This window comes from Cyclopterus lumpus, chromosome 10 (genome assembly GCF_009769545.1).
Source record: "Cyclopterus lumpus isolate fCycLum1 chromosome 10, fCycLum1.pri, whole genome shotgun sequence".
NCBI classification, from domain to species: Eukaryota; Metazoa; Chordata; class Actinopteri; order Perciformes; family Cyclopteridae; genus Cyclopterus; species Cyclopterus lumpus.
In genome coordinates this window covers 10305654-10321917 of record NC_046975.1, presented here as the reverse complement: position 1 = coordinate 10321917, position 16264 = coordinate 10305654, and the positions used below count along the sequence as shown (strand labels likewise).

Genomic DNA, 16264 nt, shown 5'->3' with positions numbered 1-16264 from the left:
TTGCACTTGCTTGATTCAGTTGTATAGGAACAAGTAAAAGCCAAAAGCCTTTTTGTTGTTTAGACGGCTAACAGAACAGGATGCTTTGCTGTTTGTGGCGATGACTGTAAAGTAAATGACACATTTATAGTTATTTAAGTAGATTTATACCTGTTTGTGGCATTGCAGTGATATGAAAGATGTTTAATCTAAACTTGGGTTGCTTGCCATGGTGACCAAGATACTTCAACTGCTGTGTCTGTTTGTCTTGCACTTAAACATGGTGAGGAAGGAAAAAAAGACCACCAAATGAGCATGTATTCATATCCTTTAATTCAGAATGCAATAGTTATGAGTAAAGTTCTACGATCAACATTCAGTCATAAACAAGTTGGAATTTTGTGGCACTTTAGTGTTTGCTGGGGTCCAGGGCTCTCGTTTATAAAACTGCTCAGATCCACACTAAATGTTTGCGTAAGTATAATGGAGGAAATGCACGTAGGCCCGAAAAAAATCAGATTTTTAAAACCTTCCATATGCCTGCCAGTGCATAGTTCCTTTTATACATCACAGATCAAAAATGTTACTGTGCGTATTAAGAATGTTAATGTGTTCAGGCTCTATACGCCCACATCAACGGTCAATGCAAAGCACTTTATGAATGTTTATGCATAGAAATGAGTCGATTATTGGGTCCTTGCGGTGAATCACGGAGAGGAAGAACACCCGTTCACTCCCAGTTCTTCCATTTACCCAGTCCTAACCAGCAAGAGTCTCACCGTAGTATTTATATATTTACAGCAATCTGACTGATTGTGACACTCAGTGGTATCCACAACCCTTGTATCATTTAATAAAGGAAGACTGATAGGTGAACACTTATTTATTTATACACTTGTTTTTTCTCACGGCAGAGAGCCGTCACTGGCTTTATTTCCCGACTTTGCTAATTTATATTGGTAGAGAAGGTGTATGACATCACCATTGACTCCAGGGAGCTCTGATGCATAGCTTTTTACAGTTTGTATGCTGTATTTGTCACTATGGAATAAACCATAAATTAATAAAGTTGTGTTCACTGCAGTGATTTTACTCAGACACTATGAAAACTAAGATTGCACTCTGTGATATATGCACGGTTTTAAAGTATTAAGCTACATTTTATTTTAAGTTTAAGTTGGTTATCTTAAATATCTTTAAACATTTAAATGTGCTTATAGTTATGGCTCACTAGTACAAGCACCTATAATACTGCTAGTTTGACTGTTAATAATAAAGATAATATTTATGTGTGATATGAAGTGACATTAAATGCGAGAGGCATCATTTATTTCTATAGTCCGGCTTCAATGACCCACTCACCGTCTGCGTCGCTAATTTCCCCGTTAATTTGCTTTTATAGATCACAATGGTTGCGTGGGAAGTGACGTAAAGTCAAACTCACGCTGCAAAACGTGTCTTCTGTTGTAGTTTTTACGCTACATGACCGAAAACAGCGGCGCTGCATGCGATTGTCGGTGGGCGTGTACTTATAAGTCCGCGTCATATATGATCCCAATCCGATTCGTCGAATGTCTTCCCGACAACTTCCGGTCTCATTGAGCACAACATTTGAATTTTACTGTCGTTTATCTCCGTTTGTCACCTACGTCTTTTATTTACAACAGCAGAAGCGCTTTTGGTAATCATATGTCAAATCAAATGTTTATTATTTTATTAGCAAAAGGATTAGTTTTCAAAATGTCCGCCCGGGTCCAAACATTGAGTTAGCTAGAGCGTTGCTAACGGTAATGTTACTTCTTACCGTGAGCGCGTGTGTGTATTTAGAACACTTGTCAATAGTTTTATTGCACAAACTGCACCAACTGACAGGTTGTTGGTCATTTCTACCAACATTTAGCCGCACTCCGTGTTTGTATAAAGGTCTGACGTTCGCGCTGGACTTTAAATGTTAAACGTCTCGTTGGTTTGTTTTGACAGAGCAGGAACAATGAACGACGAAACCCGCAGTCTGTTCGAAAGAGTTTCTCAAAAGATGGGCTGGGATGGTGAAGGAGGCCTGGACACGGCGGAGAGAGAGGTTCGTTGCACACGTCATTCGCCTGCATCAGTCACACGTTCATACAATAAGACGATTAACGTAGTTCTTCTTATCAACTCGTGAACTAACTATACGCTTTGTCTTTTTTGGGGGGTTACTGGGATACATATTCATGTTCGTTTACAAGGATATTAATTGATAAGTAGAGTGAAAGCTATTCAATCTGTAACTGTTTTGAGAATGGGTTAGTCTTTTTAGTATGTTTTCGAGCCAAAGCTGTTTCCAGATATTGTGCTTTTCTTTGTCATTTATCATACCAAAGGCCATGTTTATTTATTGTTGGACTCTTGGTTGAATAACACACGTAATATGATAATAATGATTAACTGATTTATCAAGAATAATAATCCGCAGATTTATTGATAATGCAAATAATCGTTAGTGGCAGCTCTAGTTAAATATTGGGCATGTTTAAGTTGTAATGCCGATCTGCCTGTTTTGTTTCTAGCTGATGAGCTTGATTGGCAAAACTCGACATAATGCCACACGTGGGCATCGATCTGTGGATCACTCCGCCTCTCCAGTCCAGCTTTCCCTCTCTGACTGTGAAAATAATCCACCGAAGGAGAACCAATACTCCAAGACCAGCAATTACAGAAGCAAGCCCTTGATTGAGTCCAGTGATGATGATTTTGACGAATGTGAGTTTAATTTTATGAATTCATATTGCTGAATTATACGACTCTGTTTACAATAACACTAATGCACTAATGTGTTCATTTGATCTTTTTATTTCTTAGTTCTTGTGGCAAGGGCTACACCGAAAGCTAAACCTGCCTTACTGAAACCATCTAGTGTTGCAAAGAAAGATGGGTGTGAACTTTTTTTTTTTTTTTTCATGAAGCAACATCTATGTGTTGTTTGTGGTTTCGATTTTACCTAATTTCTCTCATCAGCGTTTGGGTCGTGGTAGTTCTATGTTCAAAACAATTTTTTTCTCAAATTTTAGTTCAAATGTTGTGGTGAGCTCGGACGATGACAACTGTTTCGAGACGTGTAAGGGACCTTTTTCTACTGGGTTCAGTGGTCTGTATCTTAACCACTGACGACAGATTAGTCTTCATCAGTTAGATGACGAGAAGAACATCTTGATATAGTTCATCTTTCTCTCATTAATTCTCCTTTTTCACATTGAAGTTCTGCAACGAGTGAAAACTCCTATTGTCAAGAAAATATCAGCGAGTGGGAGTGAAGATAGGTGAGTTTTTTAAAATTTAATTATGTATTTTGTCCTAAAAAAAAGCATTGTCCATGTCTGTCAAATTCTGTTTTGAAAAATACATTTTATCTTTTGTTATTCTGAAGCCTCACAAAGTTCATAGTGGATGACTCATCAGATGATGACTTTATTAAGACATCAACTTTGAAAGGTAACTTTGAATGACCTTATTAGTACTGGTGTTCTGTTATATTTCAAAGAATGGACATATAAATAACAGTGGTGTTTTGTGTCCTCTGTTTTAAAGTGCCTAAGAAGAGCAATACTCCAGCATCCCATCATCCACTGAGGAGACCTCTGTCTCAGTGTGACTCGCCGGTCTTTGTTAGTGACAGTGATGATGATTATAATGTTGTGGTCAAGAGCACTTGGAGGACTCGCCATTCAAAACCTAAAACCCAATCAAAGGTTAACAAGAATGATGCTCCACGGTGTGATGAAGAGGACCGTTCTCCATCACTGCCTTTCTCTTCCATCCATTCTCCGTTTTCTTTTCTTCCCCACAAAACTCTAACATCACTGGCCTCTCCAAAGCGCACTCTATCTGCACCTTCTAAGCTGCATGAATCTGACAGTTCTGAGGAGGAGTTCACATCCCTACTGGAGAGACTGAAGAATAAAAACAAGTTCACTGGCACTACATTCTCACCGAAGAGCACCCATGGTAACTGTTTTATTTTGATTGTCACATTAAAACCGTTGCTGGCTTTTGTTTTTATTCTAGTTGCTGATGTTTTGTGATTTTAAATATTTTCCTGTGTCAGTTCCTCCTGTGAAGGGAGTTTTAACACCAGCCTCTAAACCATTTGGGGAAACACCTCTGAGTGTGAAGACACCTGGAAAATCCACCACCTTGAAGCCCACAGTCAGTCAGACGGAGCCCAGACCCGGCCCCACCAGCAGGTACCTCCTATTGAGCAGTTTTTATATCCCGACTTGAATGTCGCTCACTCGAGTATGTCTTTCATACACAGACATTTGTCACTCGTTCACCTGTTCTTTCCTTTCTAGGTTGCCGCTGTGTAAGACCCCCGGGTGCTTCTTGCAGTCTTTATCAAACACCGGCTCCAGCTGTGGCCGCAATTTTAAGCAGAACAAGGAAGCACTCACCATTAGACTTTATCAGCTGTACAATACCAGTGTGTTTGACAATAAGGTGATTTAAGAACCGTGTTTTCCTCCCTTTTCTGTCAAATAGCTTAGAATTGTCACTTGATTTTGAATATTTTACGTTGTGTAATTGCTTCATTAACATGTAGAATATGTTCTTTTTCCGTGTCTGACATGACTTCAAGCTGCCCACTAATATGTCAGTGACTTGGAATAAGAAGATGCGGAAAACCGCCGGTTACTGTATCACGGGTCAGGAGCGATGTGGAGGGAACCGCTACGCCCGCATTGAACTGTCGGAGAAAGTCTGTGACTCTGCAGGTAATGCTTTAGTAAGCCAGAAATATGAACGTAATAAACTGTCTGCTTAAAAGTCCCTGAATGTAAATATGTGATGTTGTGCATAGTGAACTCGTCACCTCCGTTTGTATTGGATTTAATCTTTTCACCACAGTCTAATTGCTGCCCCTCCCTAGATCGTCTCAGGGACACACTGATTCATGAGATGTGTCACGCTGCGACCTGGCTGATTAATGCTGTGAGGGACGGGCACGGGAACTTCTGGAAGCTGTATGCTCGCAAGTCCACTCTGGCGCATCCCGAGCTGCCCATGGTCACCCGCTGCCACAGTTATGACATCAAGTACAAATTCCAGTACCAGTGCACCCGCTGCCAGAATTTGTACGTGTGACTCTTTTCAGATTGACTCAAACCATTAACCGCCTATCGTTCTTTACTTACCCACCTTGCATTGACAGAGTTGTGTTCCACTTCCCACTGGGTAATATAATGCATGATTATTCACAGGATCGGACGGCATTCCAAGTCCTTGGACACGCAGAGGTTCATGTGTGCCCTCTGCAACGGGCAACTTGTCTTACTGACGGCTGCCAAGCCGCGTGCTCCCACACCGTTTGCCAACTTTGTCAAAGAGAATTATGGGACCGTACGCCAGGAGCTATCGGGACAAAGCCACGGGGAAGTGATGCGTAAACTTAGTGTAGACTTTGCCTCCAAGACTAAACTGAGTCAAAGCTGAGATCTTGATACACTCTGTACTTGCGGCCATGGACTGAGATGCACATGTTCAAAACCTGTTCACATTCTGAAATACCTCAGTCAACTAAGTGTGAGTGAGTGAGTGAGTGAGAGTGAGAGAGCTTTCCCCCTATTTTTATCTTCCTCTTAGGATCTCAATAAATAAAGTTGAAATGTGTGAATTAAATGGTCATTTGAATTTTTCTTTTAGTTTCCTCAACTGTTTGTTTGTTTGTTTGACCCAGAAAACTTTATAGATTTTGGAAGATATAATACGTCATTTTATGAATCCGGATTCAGTCCCTTGGTTCTGAAGTTCATAGTAATCTGCTTAATTAACTCTTAATACATTTATGTCTTGACAGTTTCTGCTCTTTCCACAAAAAGGGATTGTTGTTAAAATTAGATTCTTAATTTTCTAGTCTAAGTTTGAAGCATCTTTCTGAATATGGTAATGTGTATGTGAGAGAAGTCGGAGTTATGTTTTCCATGACTACCGCTGCAATCGGGCAAATATTGACAGGTAGAATACAATTCTGTACAAATGCATTGATATATTACCAGACCTTTTGTGTAAATATGCAAACGTGATCCTGGTAACAAACACTAGCTGTTGACACATCACTGTCCACAGCGGTGAGGTTGTGCGGCTGAGGTCTGACACGTTGCTATGGTGGAGCTGAGTCAACGGACACCTGTGATGCTGGCACATGACAGGTAGAGTCGTTCTCAATCATTCCTCAGAAAGAAACCGACTGTTGACCATGTGTCTGCTGCGCGCACTGGAAAAGTGAGGTACGAGTGATTGTTATTTGGTCTTAAAGGCTAAGCAGGTGCTAAAACTTGTTTGTGGTATTACTTTTTTTTTTACAAGACTATCTGGCGGCAGATCAGAGGGTGCTTTGTGTCATGGATATCTCCTGCAATGTGACCTCAATAGAGACTCAGACGGGGATAAACTCCAGCATCTACCACCAGGTTAAGATGGTCAGCATGTGTGTGAGCTGCACCGTGAACACGGCACTCAGTGTTCCTCTGCTCCTGGTCATCACTCGCTCCCCGTCCCTCCTGAGACACACTCGCTTCCTGCTCCTCACACACCTCCTCTTGTGTGAAAACCTCCAGGTAGAGCTACACTTCGGTTTTAACATTAAAAAAAAAAAACTACGGTGATGAAAACATGCCCTTTTGAGCTAAATGATCACTATCATTACCTTTTCAGCAGCTCCTCTGGACAATCAAAGCCATTCTCTTAAGATCCAGGGAAGCTATGCCTCTGACCCAGTGTATGATCTTCTGTTCTGCTATCCAGGCCTGCTCTTTGGTTTGTAAAACATTGATTATATTTATGAGATCCATATTTGTTTTATTCACTCTGAGCTATGGGGATATGCATTGGCAGTACTCAGGTCTACAGACACAATGAGTAGAATTTGTAATCACAAGTTGGCCCCGGCTCAACAAGGGTTAAGGGGCTCACCTCGGGTGGAAGACAAGCCTAGATTCAACCTCATTTTGGAACGGGCTTTATCTGCTTGGCGTCTTGCCTGGTCAATTTAAATTTCAGCGCTGTGTTTTTGTGGCTTCGTCTTGGATGCTCATAGCCAGTGTGGACAGGAGACACGTGTGCAGCGATCAATAAGACATTTAACAATGGTGTGATTATTGTTTTTAAAATATGACCCTCTCTTTTAAGTTAATAATTTGCATTCGTTTTGAGTTTTTCTTTCTTGATTTCCATACAGGGTGAATTATTCACAGTAGCGAAAATATATGACCAAAGGGCAGCATGGTAATTCACAGAAGACCATAACTCATTTTACCTGGAGGCCTCTTTAGAAGTACTGTGATGGACACACACGTGGCCTAAATTCATGCTCTGCCGACAGTCTTCCTGCTCTGACTCACCTATTATGAAAACTGCACACAAAACAAATTTGACATGGCAGGTAATGCATCTAATTTTATGTCCTCACTTTTTATTGTAGGTGAACCTCTTCCTGACCACAGCTCTGTCTGCTGACCGCTTTGTCGCTGTCAAGTGGCCCCTGCGCTATGAATTCTTGATGTGTCCTCAAAGGAAAAGAGCAACGGTTGCAGCCATATGGACACTATCGGCTGTGCTCAGCAGCGTGGCTTTGGGCATCGGCCTCTACTCGGTCCAGATCAATTTCACCCTTCCCCGCTGTCGTCCTCTCATCCTTACACCCTGCCTGTTGGGGACATCGGCTCTGGTACTTTACAGCACGGTGGCGACTGCTGTTCTGGTGCCTCTCTGCTCGCTGACCATCCTGGGATGCTTCTGTCTGCTTTGCTGGGACATGCGTGCAGGACCACTGTGCACCAAGAGAGGCTGCGTGACCCTGAGCCTCCAGGTAGCTCAGGTCATCCTCTTTTCTGTTCCCATGGTCATGAACAGCTACCTGATCCCTGGATACCTGCACAGTGACGCTCTGGATATAGCAGCCACCATCATCTACAACCTCGGGGTGTCACTTATCCCTCTTGTTTATGGCTACCGCTCAAGGGAGCTGCAGCAAAGGATACAACGAGCTGCACTCTGGAGCAAAGTCCACAACCAAAATGTGTCATAATAAATATTTGTTTACAGAACTGGGAATAATAATACGTAATTGTTTTTATTTGTGCTGCCTGAAAGAGAAGAGCCGTATCTTCCTGTTCAGCACAGCAGCCTTTCCACATGTATTGCATCGCGCTTTGTATTTACTTGATTGTTTGGAATAGTAGGGTTGGATAGCTGAATCAATATGCTGTGGTAACGTAGTAGCATCTCCAGGTCAACCATTTAGCAGCAGTAAAATGAGTAATGTGCGAAAAAAGAAAAAAAACAAAGTCACGCTGTTCAGACACTAATAACTACGTGAATGATAAGGGATGCTTATAATAAGGAAATATAAAAGACAAACTGCTTCAAGATATTTAATTTGTACCGTAAACACTTATGTTGTTTATCTACTCATTAAAGTCACTATGCATCTTACAAAACATTCAAGAATAGAGTATGTTGTACAGTAGTTATACACAGAGGGATAAATAAGCAATGCTACAATAAAAATACATACACAATCAATCATATTTTAAAGATAGTGGGATCAACAGTTTTAAGATGCACATGCACAAATCCACAGGTGTGTGTGTGTATGTATATATATATATATATATATATATATATATATATATATATATATATATATATATATATATATATAATCTCGTCAGCGGTTACTTGAGCTAAAACATGAAACACTGGAGTGCCCAGTGTAAACCAAACTTAATGCGCATACTGTATTATCAATCAAAGCATTGGAATGTACTGTGTTTGTCACCATATTGACATAGGCACTGAGATTTCAGGACAATGAATAACCTATATGTTATTGATGTAACCAATGTATTCTTCATAAAAGTATATGCAGCATTCCAAGCAAGAGAGTGCTCTCTTTCGTTTTTGGGGAAATACAATGGAGATTATCATGTCAGTCAAAGGATGATATTTTGGCATCTGACCACGAGTCTTACAACTTTATTTCACTGCAGTATGTGTGACAGTTAAACCTTTTGATTGACTCATATGTGGAAGTGAATGGCACAACATAATATTTAAGGAAAGGTAAAACCGATATATGAGCAGCATTACATGTGAAACCACCAGTGGAGCCCTCCACACGAACAGACCCGTTGTCATGCACTTCCTTCAGTACAGGCAGGTTTTCTTCATAATGCGCAGGAACTCCTGCTGGTTCACTTCTCCATCTCCATCCCTGTCCGCTTCATCTATCATCTCCTTCAGAGACACACAATATAACAGGGGATGAAGAGAAGAACGTAGGAAGCAAATCAAACTTGCGTGTTGATACGATTCAAAACCGTTGTCTTGGAAACGCAACCAGCCTGTGAGCTACAGTTGTCTGCTGTGGGTCTTCATATATATCTTAATGTTGTTTTTATTCCATAATGATGTGCTTTACCTGCAGCTCTTCATCTGTGAGGTTCTCTCCCAGCTCTTTGGCGACTCTCTTCAGATTCTTGAATGAGATCTTGCCCGTTTCGTCGTCATCAAACAGGCGGAAAGCTTTCAGGATCTCCTCTTTGGAGTCCTTCTCGGCCTAAAATCAGAGAAGATGGAGAGTAGTTTTGCCACAAACGGACATTCTGCAGGTTGTATGTTGTTGTCGAAGAACAGACAATGGGCCAGTGAAAAGCAATACCAGTATAGGTAACAGTAAATCTAAATGTGGTAAATAATGCAGGAGAAAACCTGTGACTCCTTTAAAACTAAAGACCAATTAAAGACAGTTGGGGTTGCATATTTAGTATATTTCATGACATATCTACCATTTTCTGAGTCATGACAGAGAGAAAGTCAGCGAAAGAGATTTTCCCTGTGCCGTCCTTATCCACGTCGCCAATCATCTTCTTGATCTCCTCTTTCTTTGGTTCAAACCCCAGAGCTCTCATTGCAACCTGGCACGGAGTGAGAAAGGCCAGAGGGTGAAGCACTCGTAGAAAACGATCTCTGACACACACGAGATGTTGACCTTTTACCTTGAGCTCCTTGACATCGATGTATCCGGATCCATCGGTGTCAAACAGCTCAAAGGCCTCCCGGATCTCCTGCTTCTGCTCCTCGGTCAGCTCTGGTTTGGGGGTTGTCTTCTTGCGAGGAGGTGGCACAGGACCCTGCAGGGACGGTCTCTTGGCACTGGTTGCCTGGTGGGGAACACAGGACGGGCGGCAGAGGGGAAACAATTCTCACTGGTTGCAGACGAGACACAAGAGATGACAACAGCATCAGAGAGGCGCCTGGGTAAAAAGTGGCACCTCCCAGACCTAAAAAGGAATCATGTATATTCCCATCACCTGCGACTCAAATGCAACACAATAGCAAACCTTCAGTTTCAAATGAAACGTTTAAACTCACCATCAGGTGCTGTTTAGTTAACTGACAAACAGGAGCTGCAGATCTATTTTGCAATATATTTTCTTTGGGTCTATGAAGCCTTCCTATCATTTAGGGAGGAGGAGATGATGAAACGGTTGGCATCAGTTGCGTGTATTACCCGTTCAATTATCTTGACCATAAGATAGTCTCCTATTCCTCAAAACCTTCTTTTTATTTCGCAGGCGGGTAAAACGCGCAGAATGTACGTTTCTAGCTTAACATGCACAGGGTTTGCTGTGCAGGAGCTGCCGTCATGGAGCCACGTGCGTTTGATTTGTTCACCCTTTGTGCCAACGGACAAGCGGATTATTTTATCTCCGTTGAGCAGTTAAAGCAGGATACAGTCAGGCACAAGTGGGAGTCAAAATCAAACGCACCAGTCGGGCAAAACGATGATTGGCTGGGGAAGATCACGTGACGCAAGGCACGATGACAACATTTCCGAGCTGTTGGAGACTGAAATGAAAACTCCTTTGATTTTCTGGAGGAATATAAAACACGGAGACAAAATATGAAGGGGAAGTATTTGTTTCATATTGATTGTAAAATACATCGTTTTGCATTGTAGAAATGGTGCATTTGGTCGTGCAACTATGTGACACTGCCTCAGTACACCCTCTAGTGTCAGCAGACCTCGGATCAGAGCTTCGTTTAACAGCAAAGAAGATGATATTGAGACATAATAATAAGACATATGGAATAGCTAAGTATGCCAATTAAAGGATCAACATATTAACGATATATAGGCTTTATGTAATGATGTAAAGTCAAAAAACAAAAAGTCCATTGCTTAATATTGCTCACCAACATCCATGGCTTCTCTGACCAAGTCATTGCTGAAGAAAGCATACTATTATTGTAAGATCCGGTGTACAGATGTACTATGGCTACTCTCCTCAAATATTACTGTTATCAAATATATGTTTGAATACTTGTTTGATACTATAGCTGTTTCTTTCCTTTTTATAGCTGTTTATTTTTCTTATCATTTTACTATTATCCCTTTCTCCCTTCTTTCTTCTATTCGCCTACACGTTTTTCCGTAATGCTGTGGTTCTATTTGAACTAATGTAGAAATCAATTGGTATTTTGTCATATGGACATTGGTTTATTATCTTAATGTTTTCCTCAATTGGAAAAAAAAACTAAATACAAAAATTAAAACAAAAAGGCCAGGGAAAGAGAAAATGTTCTCGGAACAAAATCAGTTGGCTGCTTATGGGGAAAAGATTAATCATTAAACAAGTTTCTCACTTCTCACATCGTTGGTCTGACGCATACCAGAGGGCGTGGTCTTTTAGCGAGGAGGCGGAAATAACTAGTTTGCGGTCTACGATTGGTTTCAATTGTGGCGTTCTTTGACGTACCCTGCACACCATTGGCCAGTCTTAAACGTCGTCTTCGTGCTGATCTTTGTTTCGACCAATCACAGAGCGCTTCTCACTCGGCTCATTCAGATAGTTTACGGTTTATATGTGTTTTTGTTGCACGCGCCGACCGCAGATAACTACAGGAGCCTATTGCGTGCTTCTTATGTCAAAAGTTGTCTCATTTAGGACCCGCGTTTATTTCACCTGCGAGGAAAAACATTTTCGTCACGGTGCCTGATACTCTCGCTCACCTGTTTGCCACTTTTCAATCACTATGGCCACGCGCGTCCGACCGGTGAGTTGAGACGTTTTTCTATGGTGCAAATCTGATTGAACTTGTCATGATGTTTGCTTGACATGTGTCGATATTCCCCGCCTGCGTGTCACACAGAGCAGTAAACGGTGTGCAGTCATCGGGGGGTCTGGCTTCCTCGGCAGACACCTGGTGGAGAAGCTGTTGGATCGAGGCTACTCCGTTTCTGTGTTTGACATCCGCCAGAGCTACGAACTGCCTGGTGTCACCTTCCACCAGGGAGACCTCTGCGACAACCAGGTGAGACAAGGTGTGTGTGTGTGTGTGTGTGTGTGTGTGTGTGTGTGTGTGTGTGTGTGTGTGTGTGTGTGTGTGTGTGTGTGTGTGTGTGTGTGTGTGTGTGTGTGTGTGTGTGTGTGTGTGTGTGTGTGTGTGTGTGTGTGTGTGTGTGTGTGTGTGTGTGTGTGTGTGTGTGTGTGTGTGTGTGTGTGTGTGTGTGTGTGTGTGTGTGTGTGTGTGTGTGTGTGTGTGTGTGTGTGTGTGTGTGTGTGTGTGTGTGTGTGTGTGTGTGTGTGTGTGTGTGTGTGTGTGTGTTTGTTTGTTTGTTTATTTACTGTATATATGTGTCCCATTCTGCTCCAGGCTCTGCTGTCGGCTATGAAGGATGTGTCCCTGGTCTTCCACTGTGCCTCCCCAGCTCCTGCCAGCGATGACCGCAAGCTATTTGAGAGGGTCAACATCCAGGGCACGCACACCCTCATTGAGGCCTGCCTCGAGGCTGGAGTACAGGTGAGGCAGCCTGCCTGCTGTTAACTTTATCACGGATGAAAGATGCAATTGAAGTGGCTTAACTGATTTGTGATTATTGTTGTTGTTGCCAGAAACTGGTCCTGACGAGCAGCGCCAGTGTGGTGTTTGAAGGGAAGGATGTTAAGAATGGGAGAGAGGATCTACCATACGCCAAGAAGCCCATCGACTATTACACAGAGACCAAGATAGAGCAAGAAAAGGTAGCAGAGTGCTCTTTTCAATATTGGTTTCACCAGTTTATGCTGTTTCCCCGAAACACGATTGTTTGAAGGTTGTTCATTTGTTTGCATGTTTTCTCTACTTTAGTATATGTGACCTTCCTCACATTCCGTTTGAAGTGTGCGCTCTAAATTGCAAAGCTGTGATTTTGAGTCTGTTTTAGCCCTGTGATACACTGAACCCAGTGGACGCTGGCACAGTTTTCAGCTCTGGTTTGAAAAGGAATAAGTCAATGATTTAATAGTTTTGGGAATGTACTCCTTACTCATGAGAAGCAGGTTTTTTTTTTTTTTTTATCAGCATCATACAACAACACAACATAACCTCCAGCAGTGATGAGTACATCTTTTCAGGACTTCCTCTGTTATTGGCATGCCATCGGCTCCATGTAATTCACAATCAGTCACACCCACGAGAAAGAAGAGCAGAATAATCAAACGGTGCTGCAGGAAGTTGAATATTTTCCACTGTCTCTGTTTCAGCTGGTCCTCGAGGCTTGTGACAAGGAGAAGGGTTTCCTCACAGTCGCCATCCGGCCTCATGGCATCTTTGGCCCTCGGGACCCACAGCTGGTTCCTATTCTAGTGGACGCGGCGCGCAGGGGCAAGATGAAGTTCATCATTGGGTAAGTCGTAGGGGTTTAACCAACTAGTGAAATCTACTAATAGAAATAGAATATATGACTGGTTTGAGCAATAATCAAATAGTTAGACATACAAATATGCATTGAGGTGCATTAAGTGGTGCACACTGCAGTTTTATCAACCACCTGTGAGGCACCAATATTCAGAGGCTGCCGCTTGTTCTGCTCACCTTTCTAGCGTTACTGATGCCAACTTGTTTTTACCATAATAATACATCTCTAAAATCATATTTGCATTCGTTTGTTTTTACACTGTACTGGAGTCCACACTATCTCACTGGTCTACCCAGTTCTTCCCTACCACTTAAAATGTTAAAATTACTTTAGAGACGGGAGCTCAGACCCATGGACCAGTGTGCTGAATGAAACTAATTGTATTTGAGGCATTTATTTGTATTCTGCTGCTTAATGGTATATTTCTTTCTTTAATGCTCTGTCTTTGTTTTCTGCAGTGATGGGACCAATCTGGTGGACTTCACCTTTGTGGAGAATGTAGTTCATGGCCACATCCTGGCTGCTGAACGCCTGAGGCCAGACTCCCCCATATGTGGAAAAGTGAGTCAGAATCAAATCTAACACAGAGCCGGTTTAAAGAATTCTGTCCATACAATCATGTTGCTTTTGTTACTGAGGATTAGAGTTTCCATTTGTGAATGCATTGCAAACTAAATTTTGAGTTAATACGTCTTGTATCTTCCACTTTACTTTCAGTCATACCACATCACCAACGACGAGCCAGTTAGATTCTGGGACTTCATGTCTGAGGTGTTGGTGGGTCTGGGATATGCCGCCCCCCGCTACCACCTCCCCTACACTCTGGTGTATGGCCTGGCCTTGCTCCTCTGGCTACTGGCCCTGATCCTGCGCCCTCTAGTGTCCTTTAAACCCACCTTTACACCAATGAGAGTGGCTCTGGCTGGAACCCATCACTACTACAGCTGTGACCGTGCCAAGCGGGACCTGGGCTATAAACCGGTAGTCAGTCTGAAGGATGGCATAGAACGCACCGTGCAGAGCTACCCTCACCTCAGACAAGGAGCTTGAGGCTGGAATGGAGGCGAAGACTGTTGAGACATGTAAGGCTGTACAGTTACACTCACTCTAGAAATAGGTGACCCTGAATGGACAATTTCAATATGAGGGAATGGAAAGTTTATCTTTAACCTAATCTCCCAATGTGAAGCATATTTGTGCCTTTTCAATGTTTATGTACCATTTTCAACCAGCAGATGGCGGCAAGTCATTCTGATTTGAGTCCACACACTGCAGTATGGCCTATCCAAAGTTTTAAAGCACTGAGTGAACAGTTAAAACCACCATTTATTACAACATACATATACTAATCTTACACTGTGGAAGTGGTAAAGACTTAGAAATATTGTTTTATGTATTCATTTTGTGCTGTACACATTAAGATGCTGCTGTTTATATCAAATTGCCTCAATACATTCCACTAAACTAAAATTCTCCCACAACACTTTGCCTGAAAATATTGTTTCAAATGACTGACTCTACATTATGTCTAAATATGTGTGTATTGTTGTCCAACTTTTGGCAACAGTTTGGGGTTGTCCCTTTTTTATTGTTTCAACAGAACATGTGACCACCGTTGCATGCATAAAGAAAGCTCTGACCTCATCCCCATCCAACACCCTCAGGATGAATCTGAATGATGACTACAAGGCAAGCCTTTTCCCCAGGTTTCAAAATCTTGGGGAAAGCCGTATTTGAAGAGTGGACGCTGCAATATTGAGCAGGATATTACTGCTTATAGTTTAGAGTGTAGGTTCACCTTTTTCAAGTCTGGCTGAAGACGATACATGCATATATTCACATTAAAACATTTTTTTGATGACCGTTACTGTTCCTCTTGTCCATACTGAAAATGAAAGGATCTCTTCCTCGTGGAATTACTAATGCAAGAAGTGGGCAACAAATCCAGGCCTCGTTCACTAAATGCAAAAATGTATATCAAAGTTCAGCCAAAGCTAATATGAGGCATTAGTAGTTTCTTAGATACACGCATCAACGGGTAATATCTAAACATACTGCCTACAATTACAACATTCCTTCTGTGAATAATTTTCCCTCCAAGAAACGCTTTAATAAGGGTTTAGGTTACCTACTTGATATGACTAAATCAGGACTTGTGTTTGCATTGCAATGTCTCTTCCTTGATGGTATGGACAGAGGGAATGATTGCAGTGATTAACAATTTACATATGGAACTGGTTTCTGTCCTGAGTGTTTCTTTTCACACATTTTCCAAACGCATTGTACTTCCACGCCGATACTGGAGCATCTCTGGTATACTGTATATCATCCGAATGGCATGCTTTTTCTCAGAGTTACCCTCTGTGTTAAAATACTATTCAAGGACCGTCATCAAATACAATGATGGGATGGGCAAGGAAAAGGCATCTTAGGCCTCCGTAATCCTTTCATTTTTACATTCCAGCTGTCATTTTGTTTTAATGATGACACAGTTATAAAACTTTCAAACTTGTAAAGACCAGAGTGCCTTATTTTCATTCGCTGTCACGATGATTTTGACTATTC

At 41.9% G+C, this 16264-nt stretch overlaps 4 protein-coding genes across 8 annotated transcripts; 3 read left to right on the top strand and 1 right to left on the bottom strand.

The window, feature by feature from the left end:
- Positions 1–1550: 1550 nt before the first annotated feature.
- On the top strand, positions 1551–5629 carry gcna (germ cell nuclear acidic peptidase). 3 transcript variants are annotated; one of them, XM_034543257.1, is made up of 13 exons: positions 1551–1660; positions 1960–2059; positions 2529–2721; positions 2821–2893; positions 3030–3076; positions 3218–3278; positions 3386–3450; positions 3547–3963; positions 4064–4202; positions 4311–4455; positions 4595–4730; positions 4886–5090; positions 5217–5629. In XM_034543257.1, the coding sequence occupies exons 2-13, from the start codon at positions 1970–1972 to the stop codon at positions 5446–5448; spliced, it is 1803 nt and encodes a 600-aa protein (XP_034399148.1). In that variant the 5' UTR covers positions 1551–1660; positions 1960–1969; the 3' UTR covers positions 5449–5629. The 3 variants fall into 3 exon arrangements, with proteins under 3 accessions (XP_034399148.1, XP_034399150.1, XP_034399149.1); XM_034543258.1 differs by having other exon boundaries at positions 1567–1766; XM_034543259.1 differs by lacking the exons at positions 2821–2893; positions 3030–3076.
- A 727-nt stretch (positions 5630–6356) lies between these two features.
- On the top strand, positions 6357–8041 carry LOC117737925 (olfactory receptor 10G4-like). Its single transcript, XM_034544174.1, has 3 exons — positions 6357–6572; positions 6670–6771; positions 7436–8041. Exons 1-3 carry the CDS (start codon positions 6357–6359, stop codon positions 8039–8041), a joined length of 924 nt encoding a protein of 307 aa, XP_034400065.1.
- A 1006-nt stretch (positions 8042–9047) lies between these two features.
- On the bottom strand, positions 9048–10766 carry cetn2 (centrin, EF-hand protein, 2). Its single transcript, XM_034544123.1, has 5 exons — positions 10390–10766; positions 10014–10178; positions 9804–9932; positions 9437–9574; positions 9048–9252 (listed from the first exon to the last, which is right to left on the bottom strand). The coding sequence occupies exons 1-5, from the start codon at positions 10477–10479 to the stop codon at positions 9163–9165; spliced, it is 612 nt and encodes a 203-aa protein (XP_034400014.1). The 5' UTR covers positions 10480–10766; the 3' UTR covers positions 9048–9162.
- Positions 10767–10817: 51 nt separating this feature from the next.
- nsdhl (NAD(P) dependent steroid dehydrogenase-like) lies at positions 10818–15566 on the top strand. 3 transcript variants are annotated; one of them, XM_034544122.1, is made up of 8 exons: positions 10818–12075; positions 12172–12333; positions 12676–12822; positions 12915–13043; positions 13545–13687; positions 14158–14260; positions 14417–14781; positions 15300–15566. In XM_034544122.1, the coding sequence occupies exons 1-7, from the start codon at positions 12055–12057 to the stop codon at positions 14747–14749; spliced, it is 1038 nt and encodes a 345-aa protein (XP_034400013.1). In that variant the 5' UTR covers positions 10818–12054; the 3' UTR covers positions 14750–14781; positions 15300–15566. The 3 variants fall into 3 exon arrangements, with proteins under 3 accessions (XP_034400013.1, XP_034400012.1, XP_034400011.1); XM_034544121.1 differs by having other exon boundaries at positions 15267–15566; XM_034544120.1 differs by having other exon boundaries at positions 14417–15566.
- Positions 15567–16264: the final 698 nt, after the last annotated feature.

Excerpts from the sequence above, each read along its gene's own strand:
- LOC117737925 (XM_034544174.1), top strand. The coding sequence starts at position 6,357 with ATGGATATCTCCTGCAATGTGACCTCAATAGAGACTCAGACGGGGATA. Across the intron at positions 6,573-6,669 it reads TCTTGTGTGAAAACCTCCAG|CAGCTCCTCTGGACAATCAA; the intron begins GTAGAGCTACAC and ends TTACCTTTTCAG. Across the intron at positions 6,772-7,435 it reads CTATCCAGGCCTGCTCTTTG|GTGAACCTCTTCCTGACCAC; the intron begins GTTTGTAAAACA and ends TTTTTATTGTAG.
- cetn2 (XM_034544123.1), bottom strand. The coding sequence starts at position 10,479 with ATGATAGGAAGGCTTCATAGACCCAAAGAAAATATATTGCAAAATAGA. Across the intron at positions 10,179-10,389 it reads TAACTAAACAGCACCTGATG|GCAACCAGTGCCAAGAGACC; the intron begins GTGAGTTTAAAC and ends GTTCCCCACCAG. Across the intron at positions 9,253-9,436 it reads TCACAGATGAAGAGCTGCAG|GAGATGATAGATGAAGCGGA; the intron begins GTAAAGCACATC and ends GTGTCTCTGAAG.
- nsdhl (XM_034544122.1), top strand. The coding sequence starts at position 12,055 with ATGGCCACGCGCGTCCGACCG. Across the intron at positions 12,334-12,675 it reads GAGACCTCTGCGACAACCAG|GCTCTGCTGTCGGCTATGAA; the intron begins GTGAGACAAGGT and ends ATTCTGCTCCAG. Across the intron at positions 13,044-13,544 it reads CCAAGATAGAGCAAGAAAAG|CTGGTCCTCGAGGCTTGTGA; the intron begins GTAGCAGAGTGC and ends TCTCTGTTTCAG.
- gcna (XM_034543257.1), top strand. The coding sequence starts at position 1,970 with ATGAACGACGAAACCCGCAGTCTGTTCGAAAGAGTTTCTCAAAAGATG. Across the intron at positions 3,279-3,385 it reads GCGAGTGGGAGTGAAGATAG|CCTCACAAAGTTCATAGTGG; the intron begins GTGAGTTTTTTA and ends GTTATTCTGAAG. Across the intron at positions 4,731-4,885 it reads GAAAGTCTGTGACTCTGCAG|ATCGTCTCAGGGACACACTG; the intron begins GTAATGCTTTAG and ends GCCCCTCCCTAG.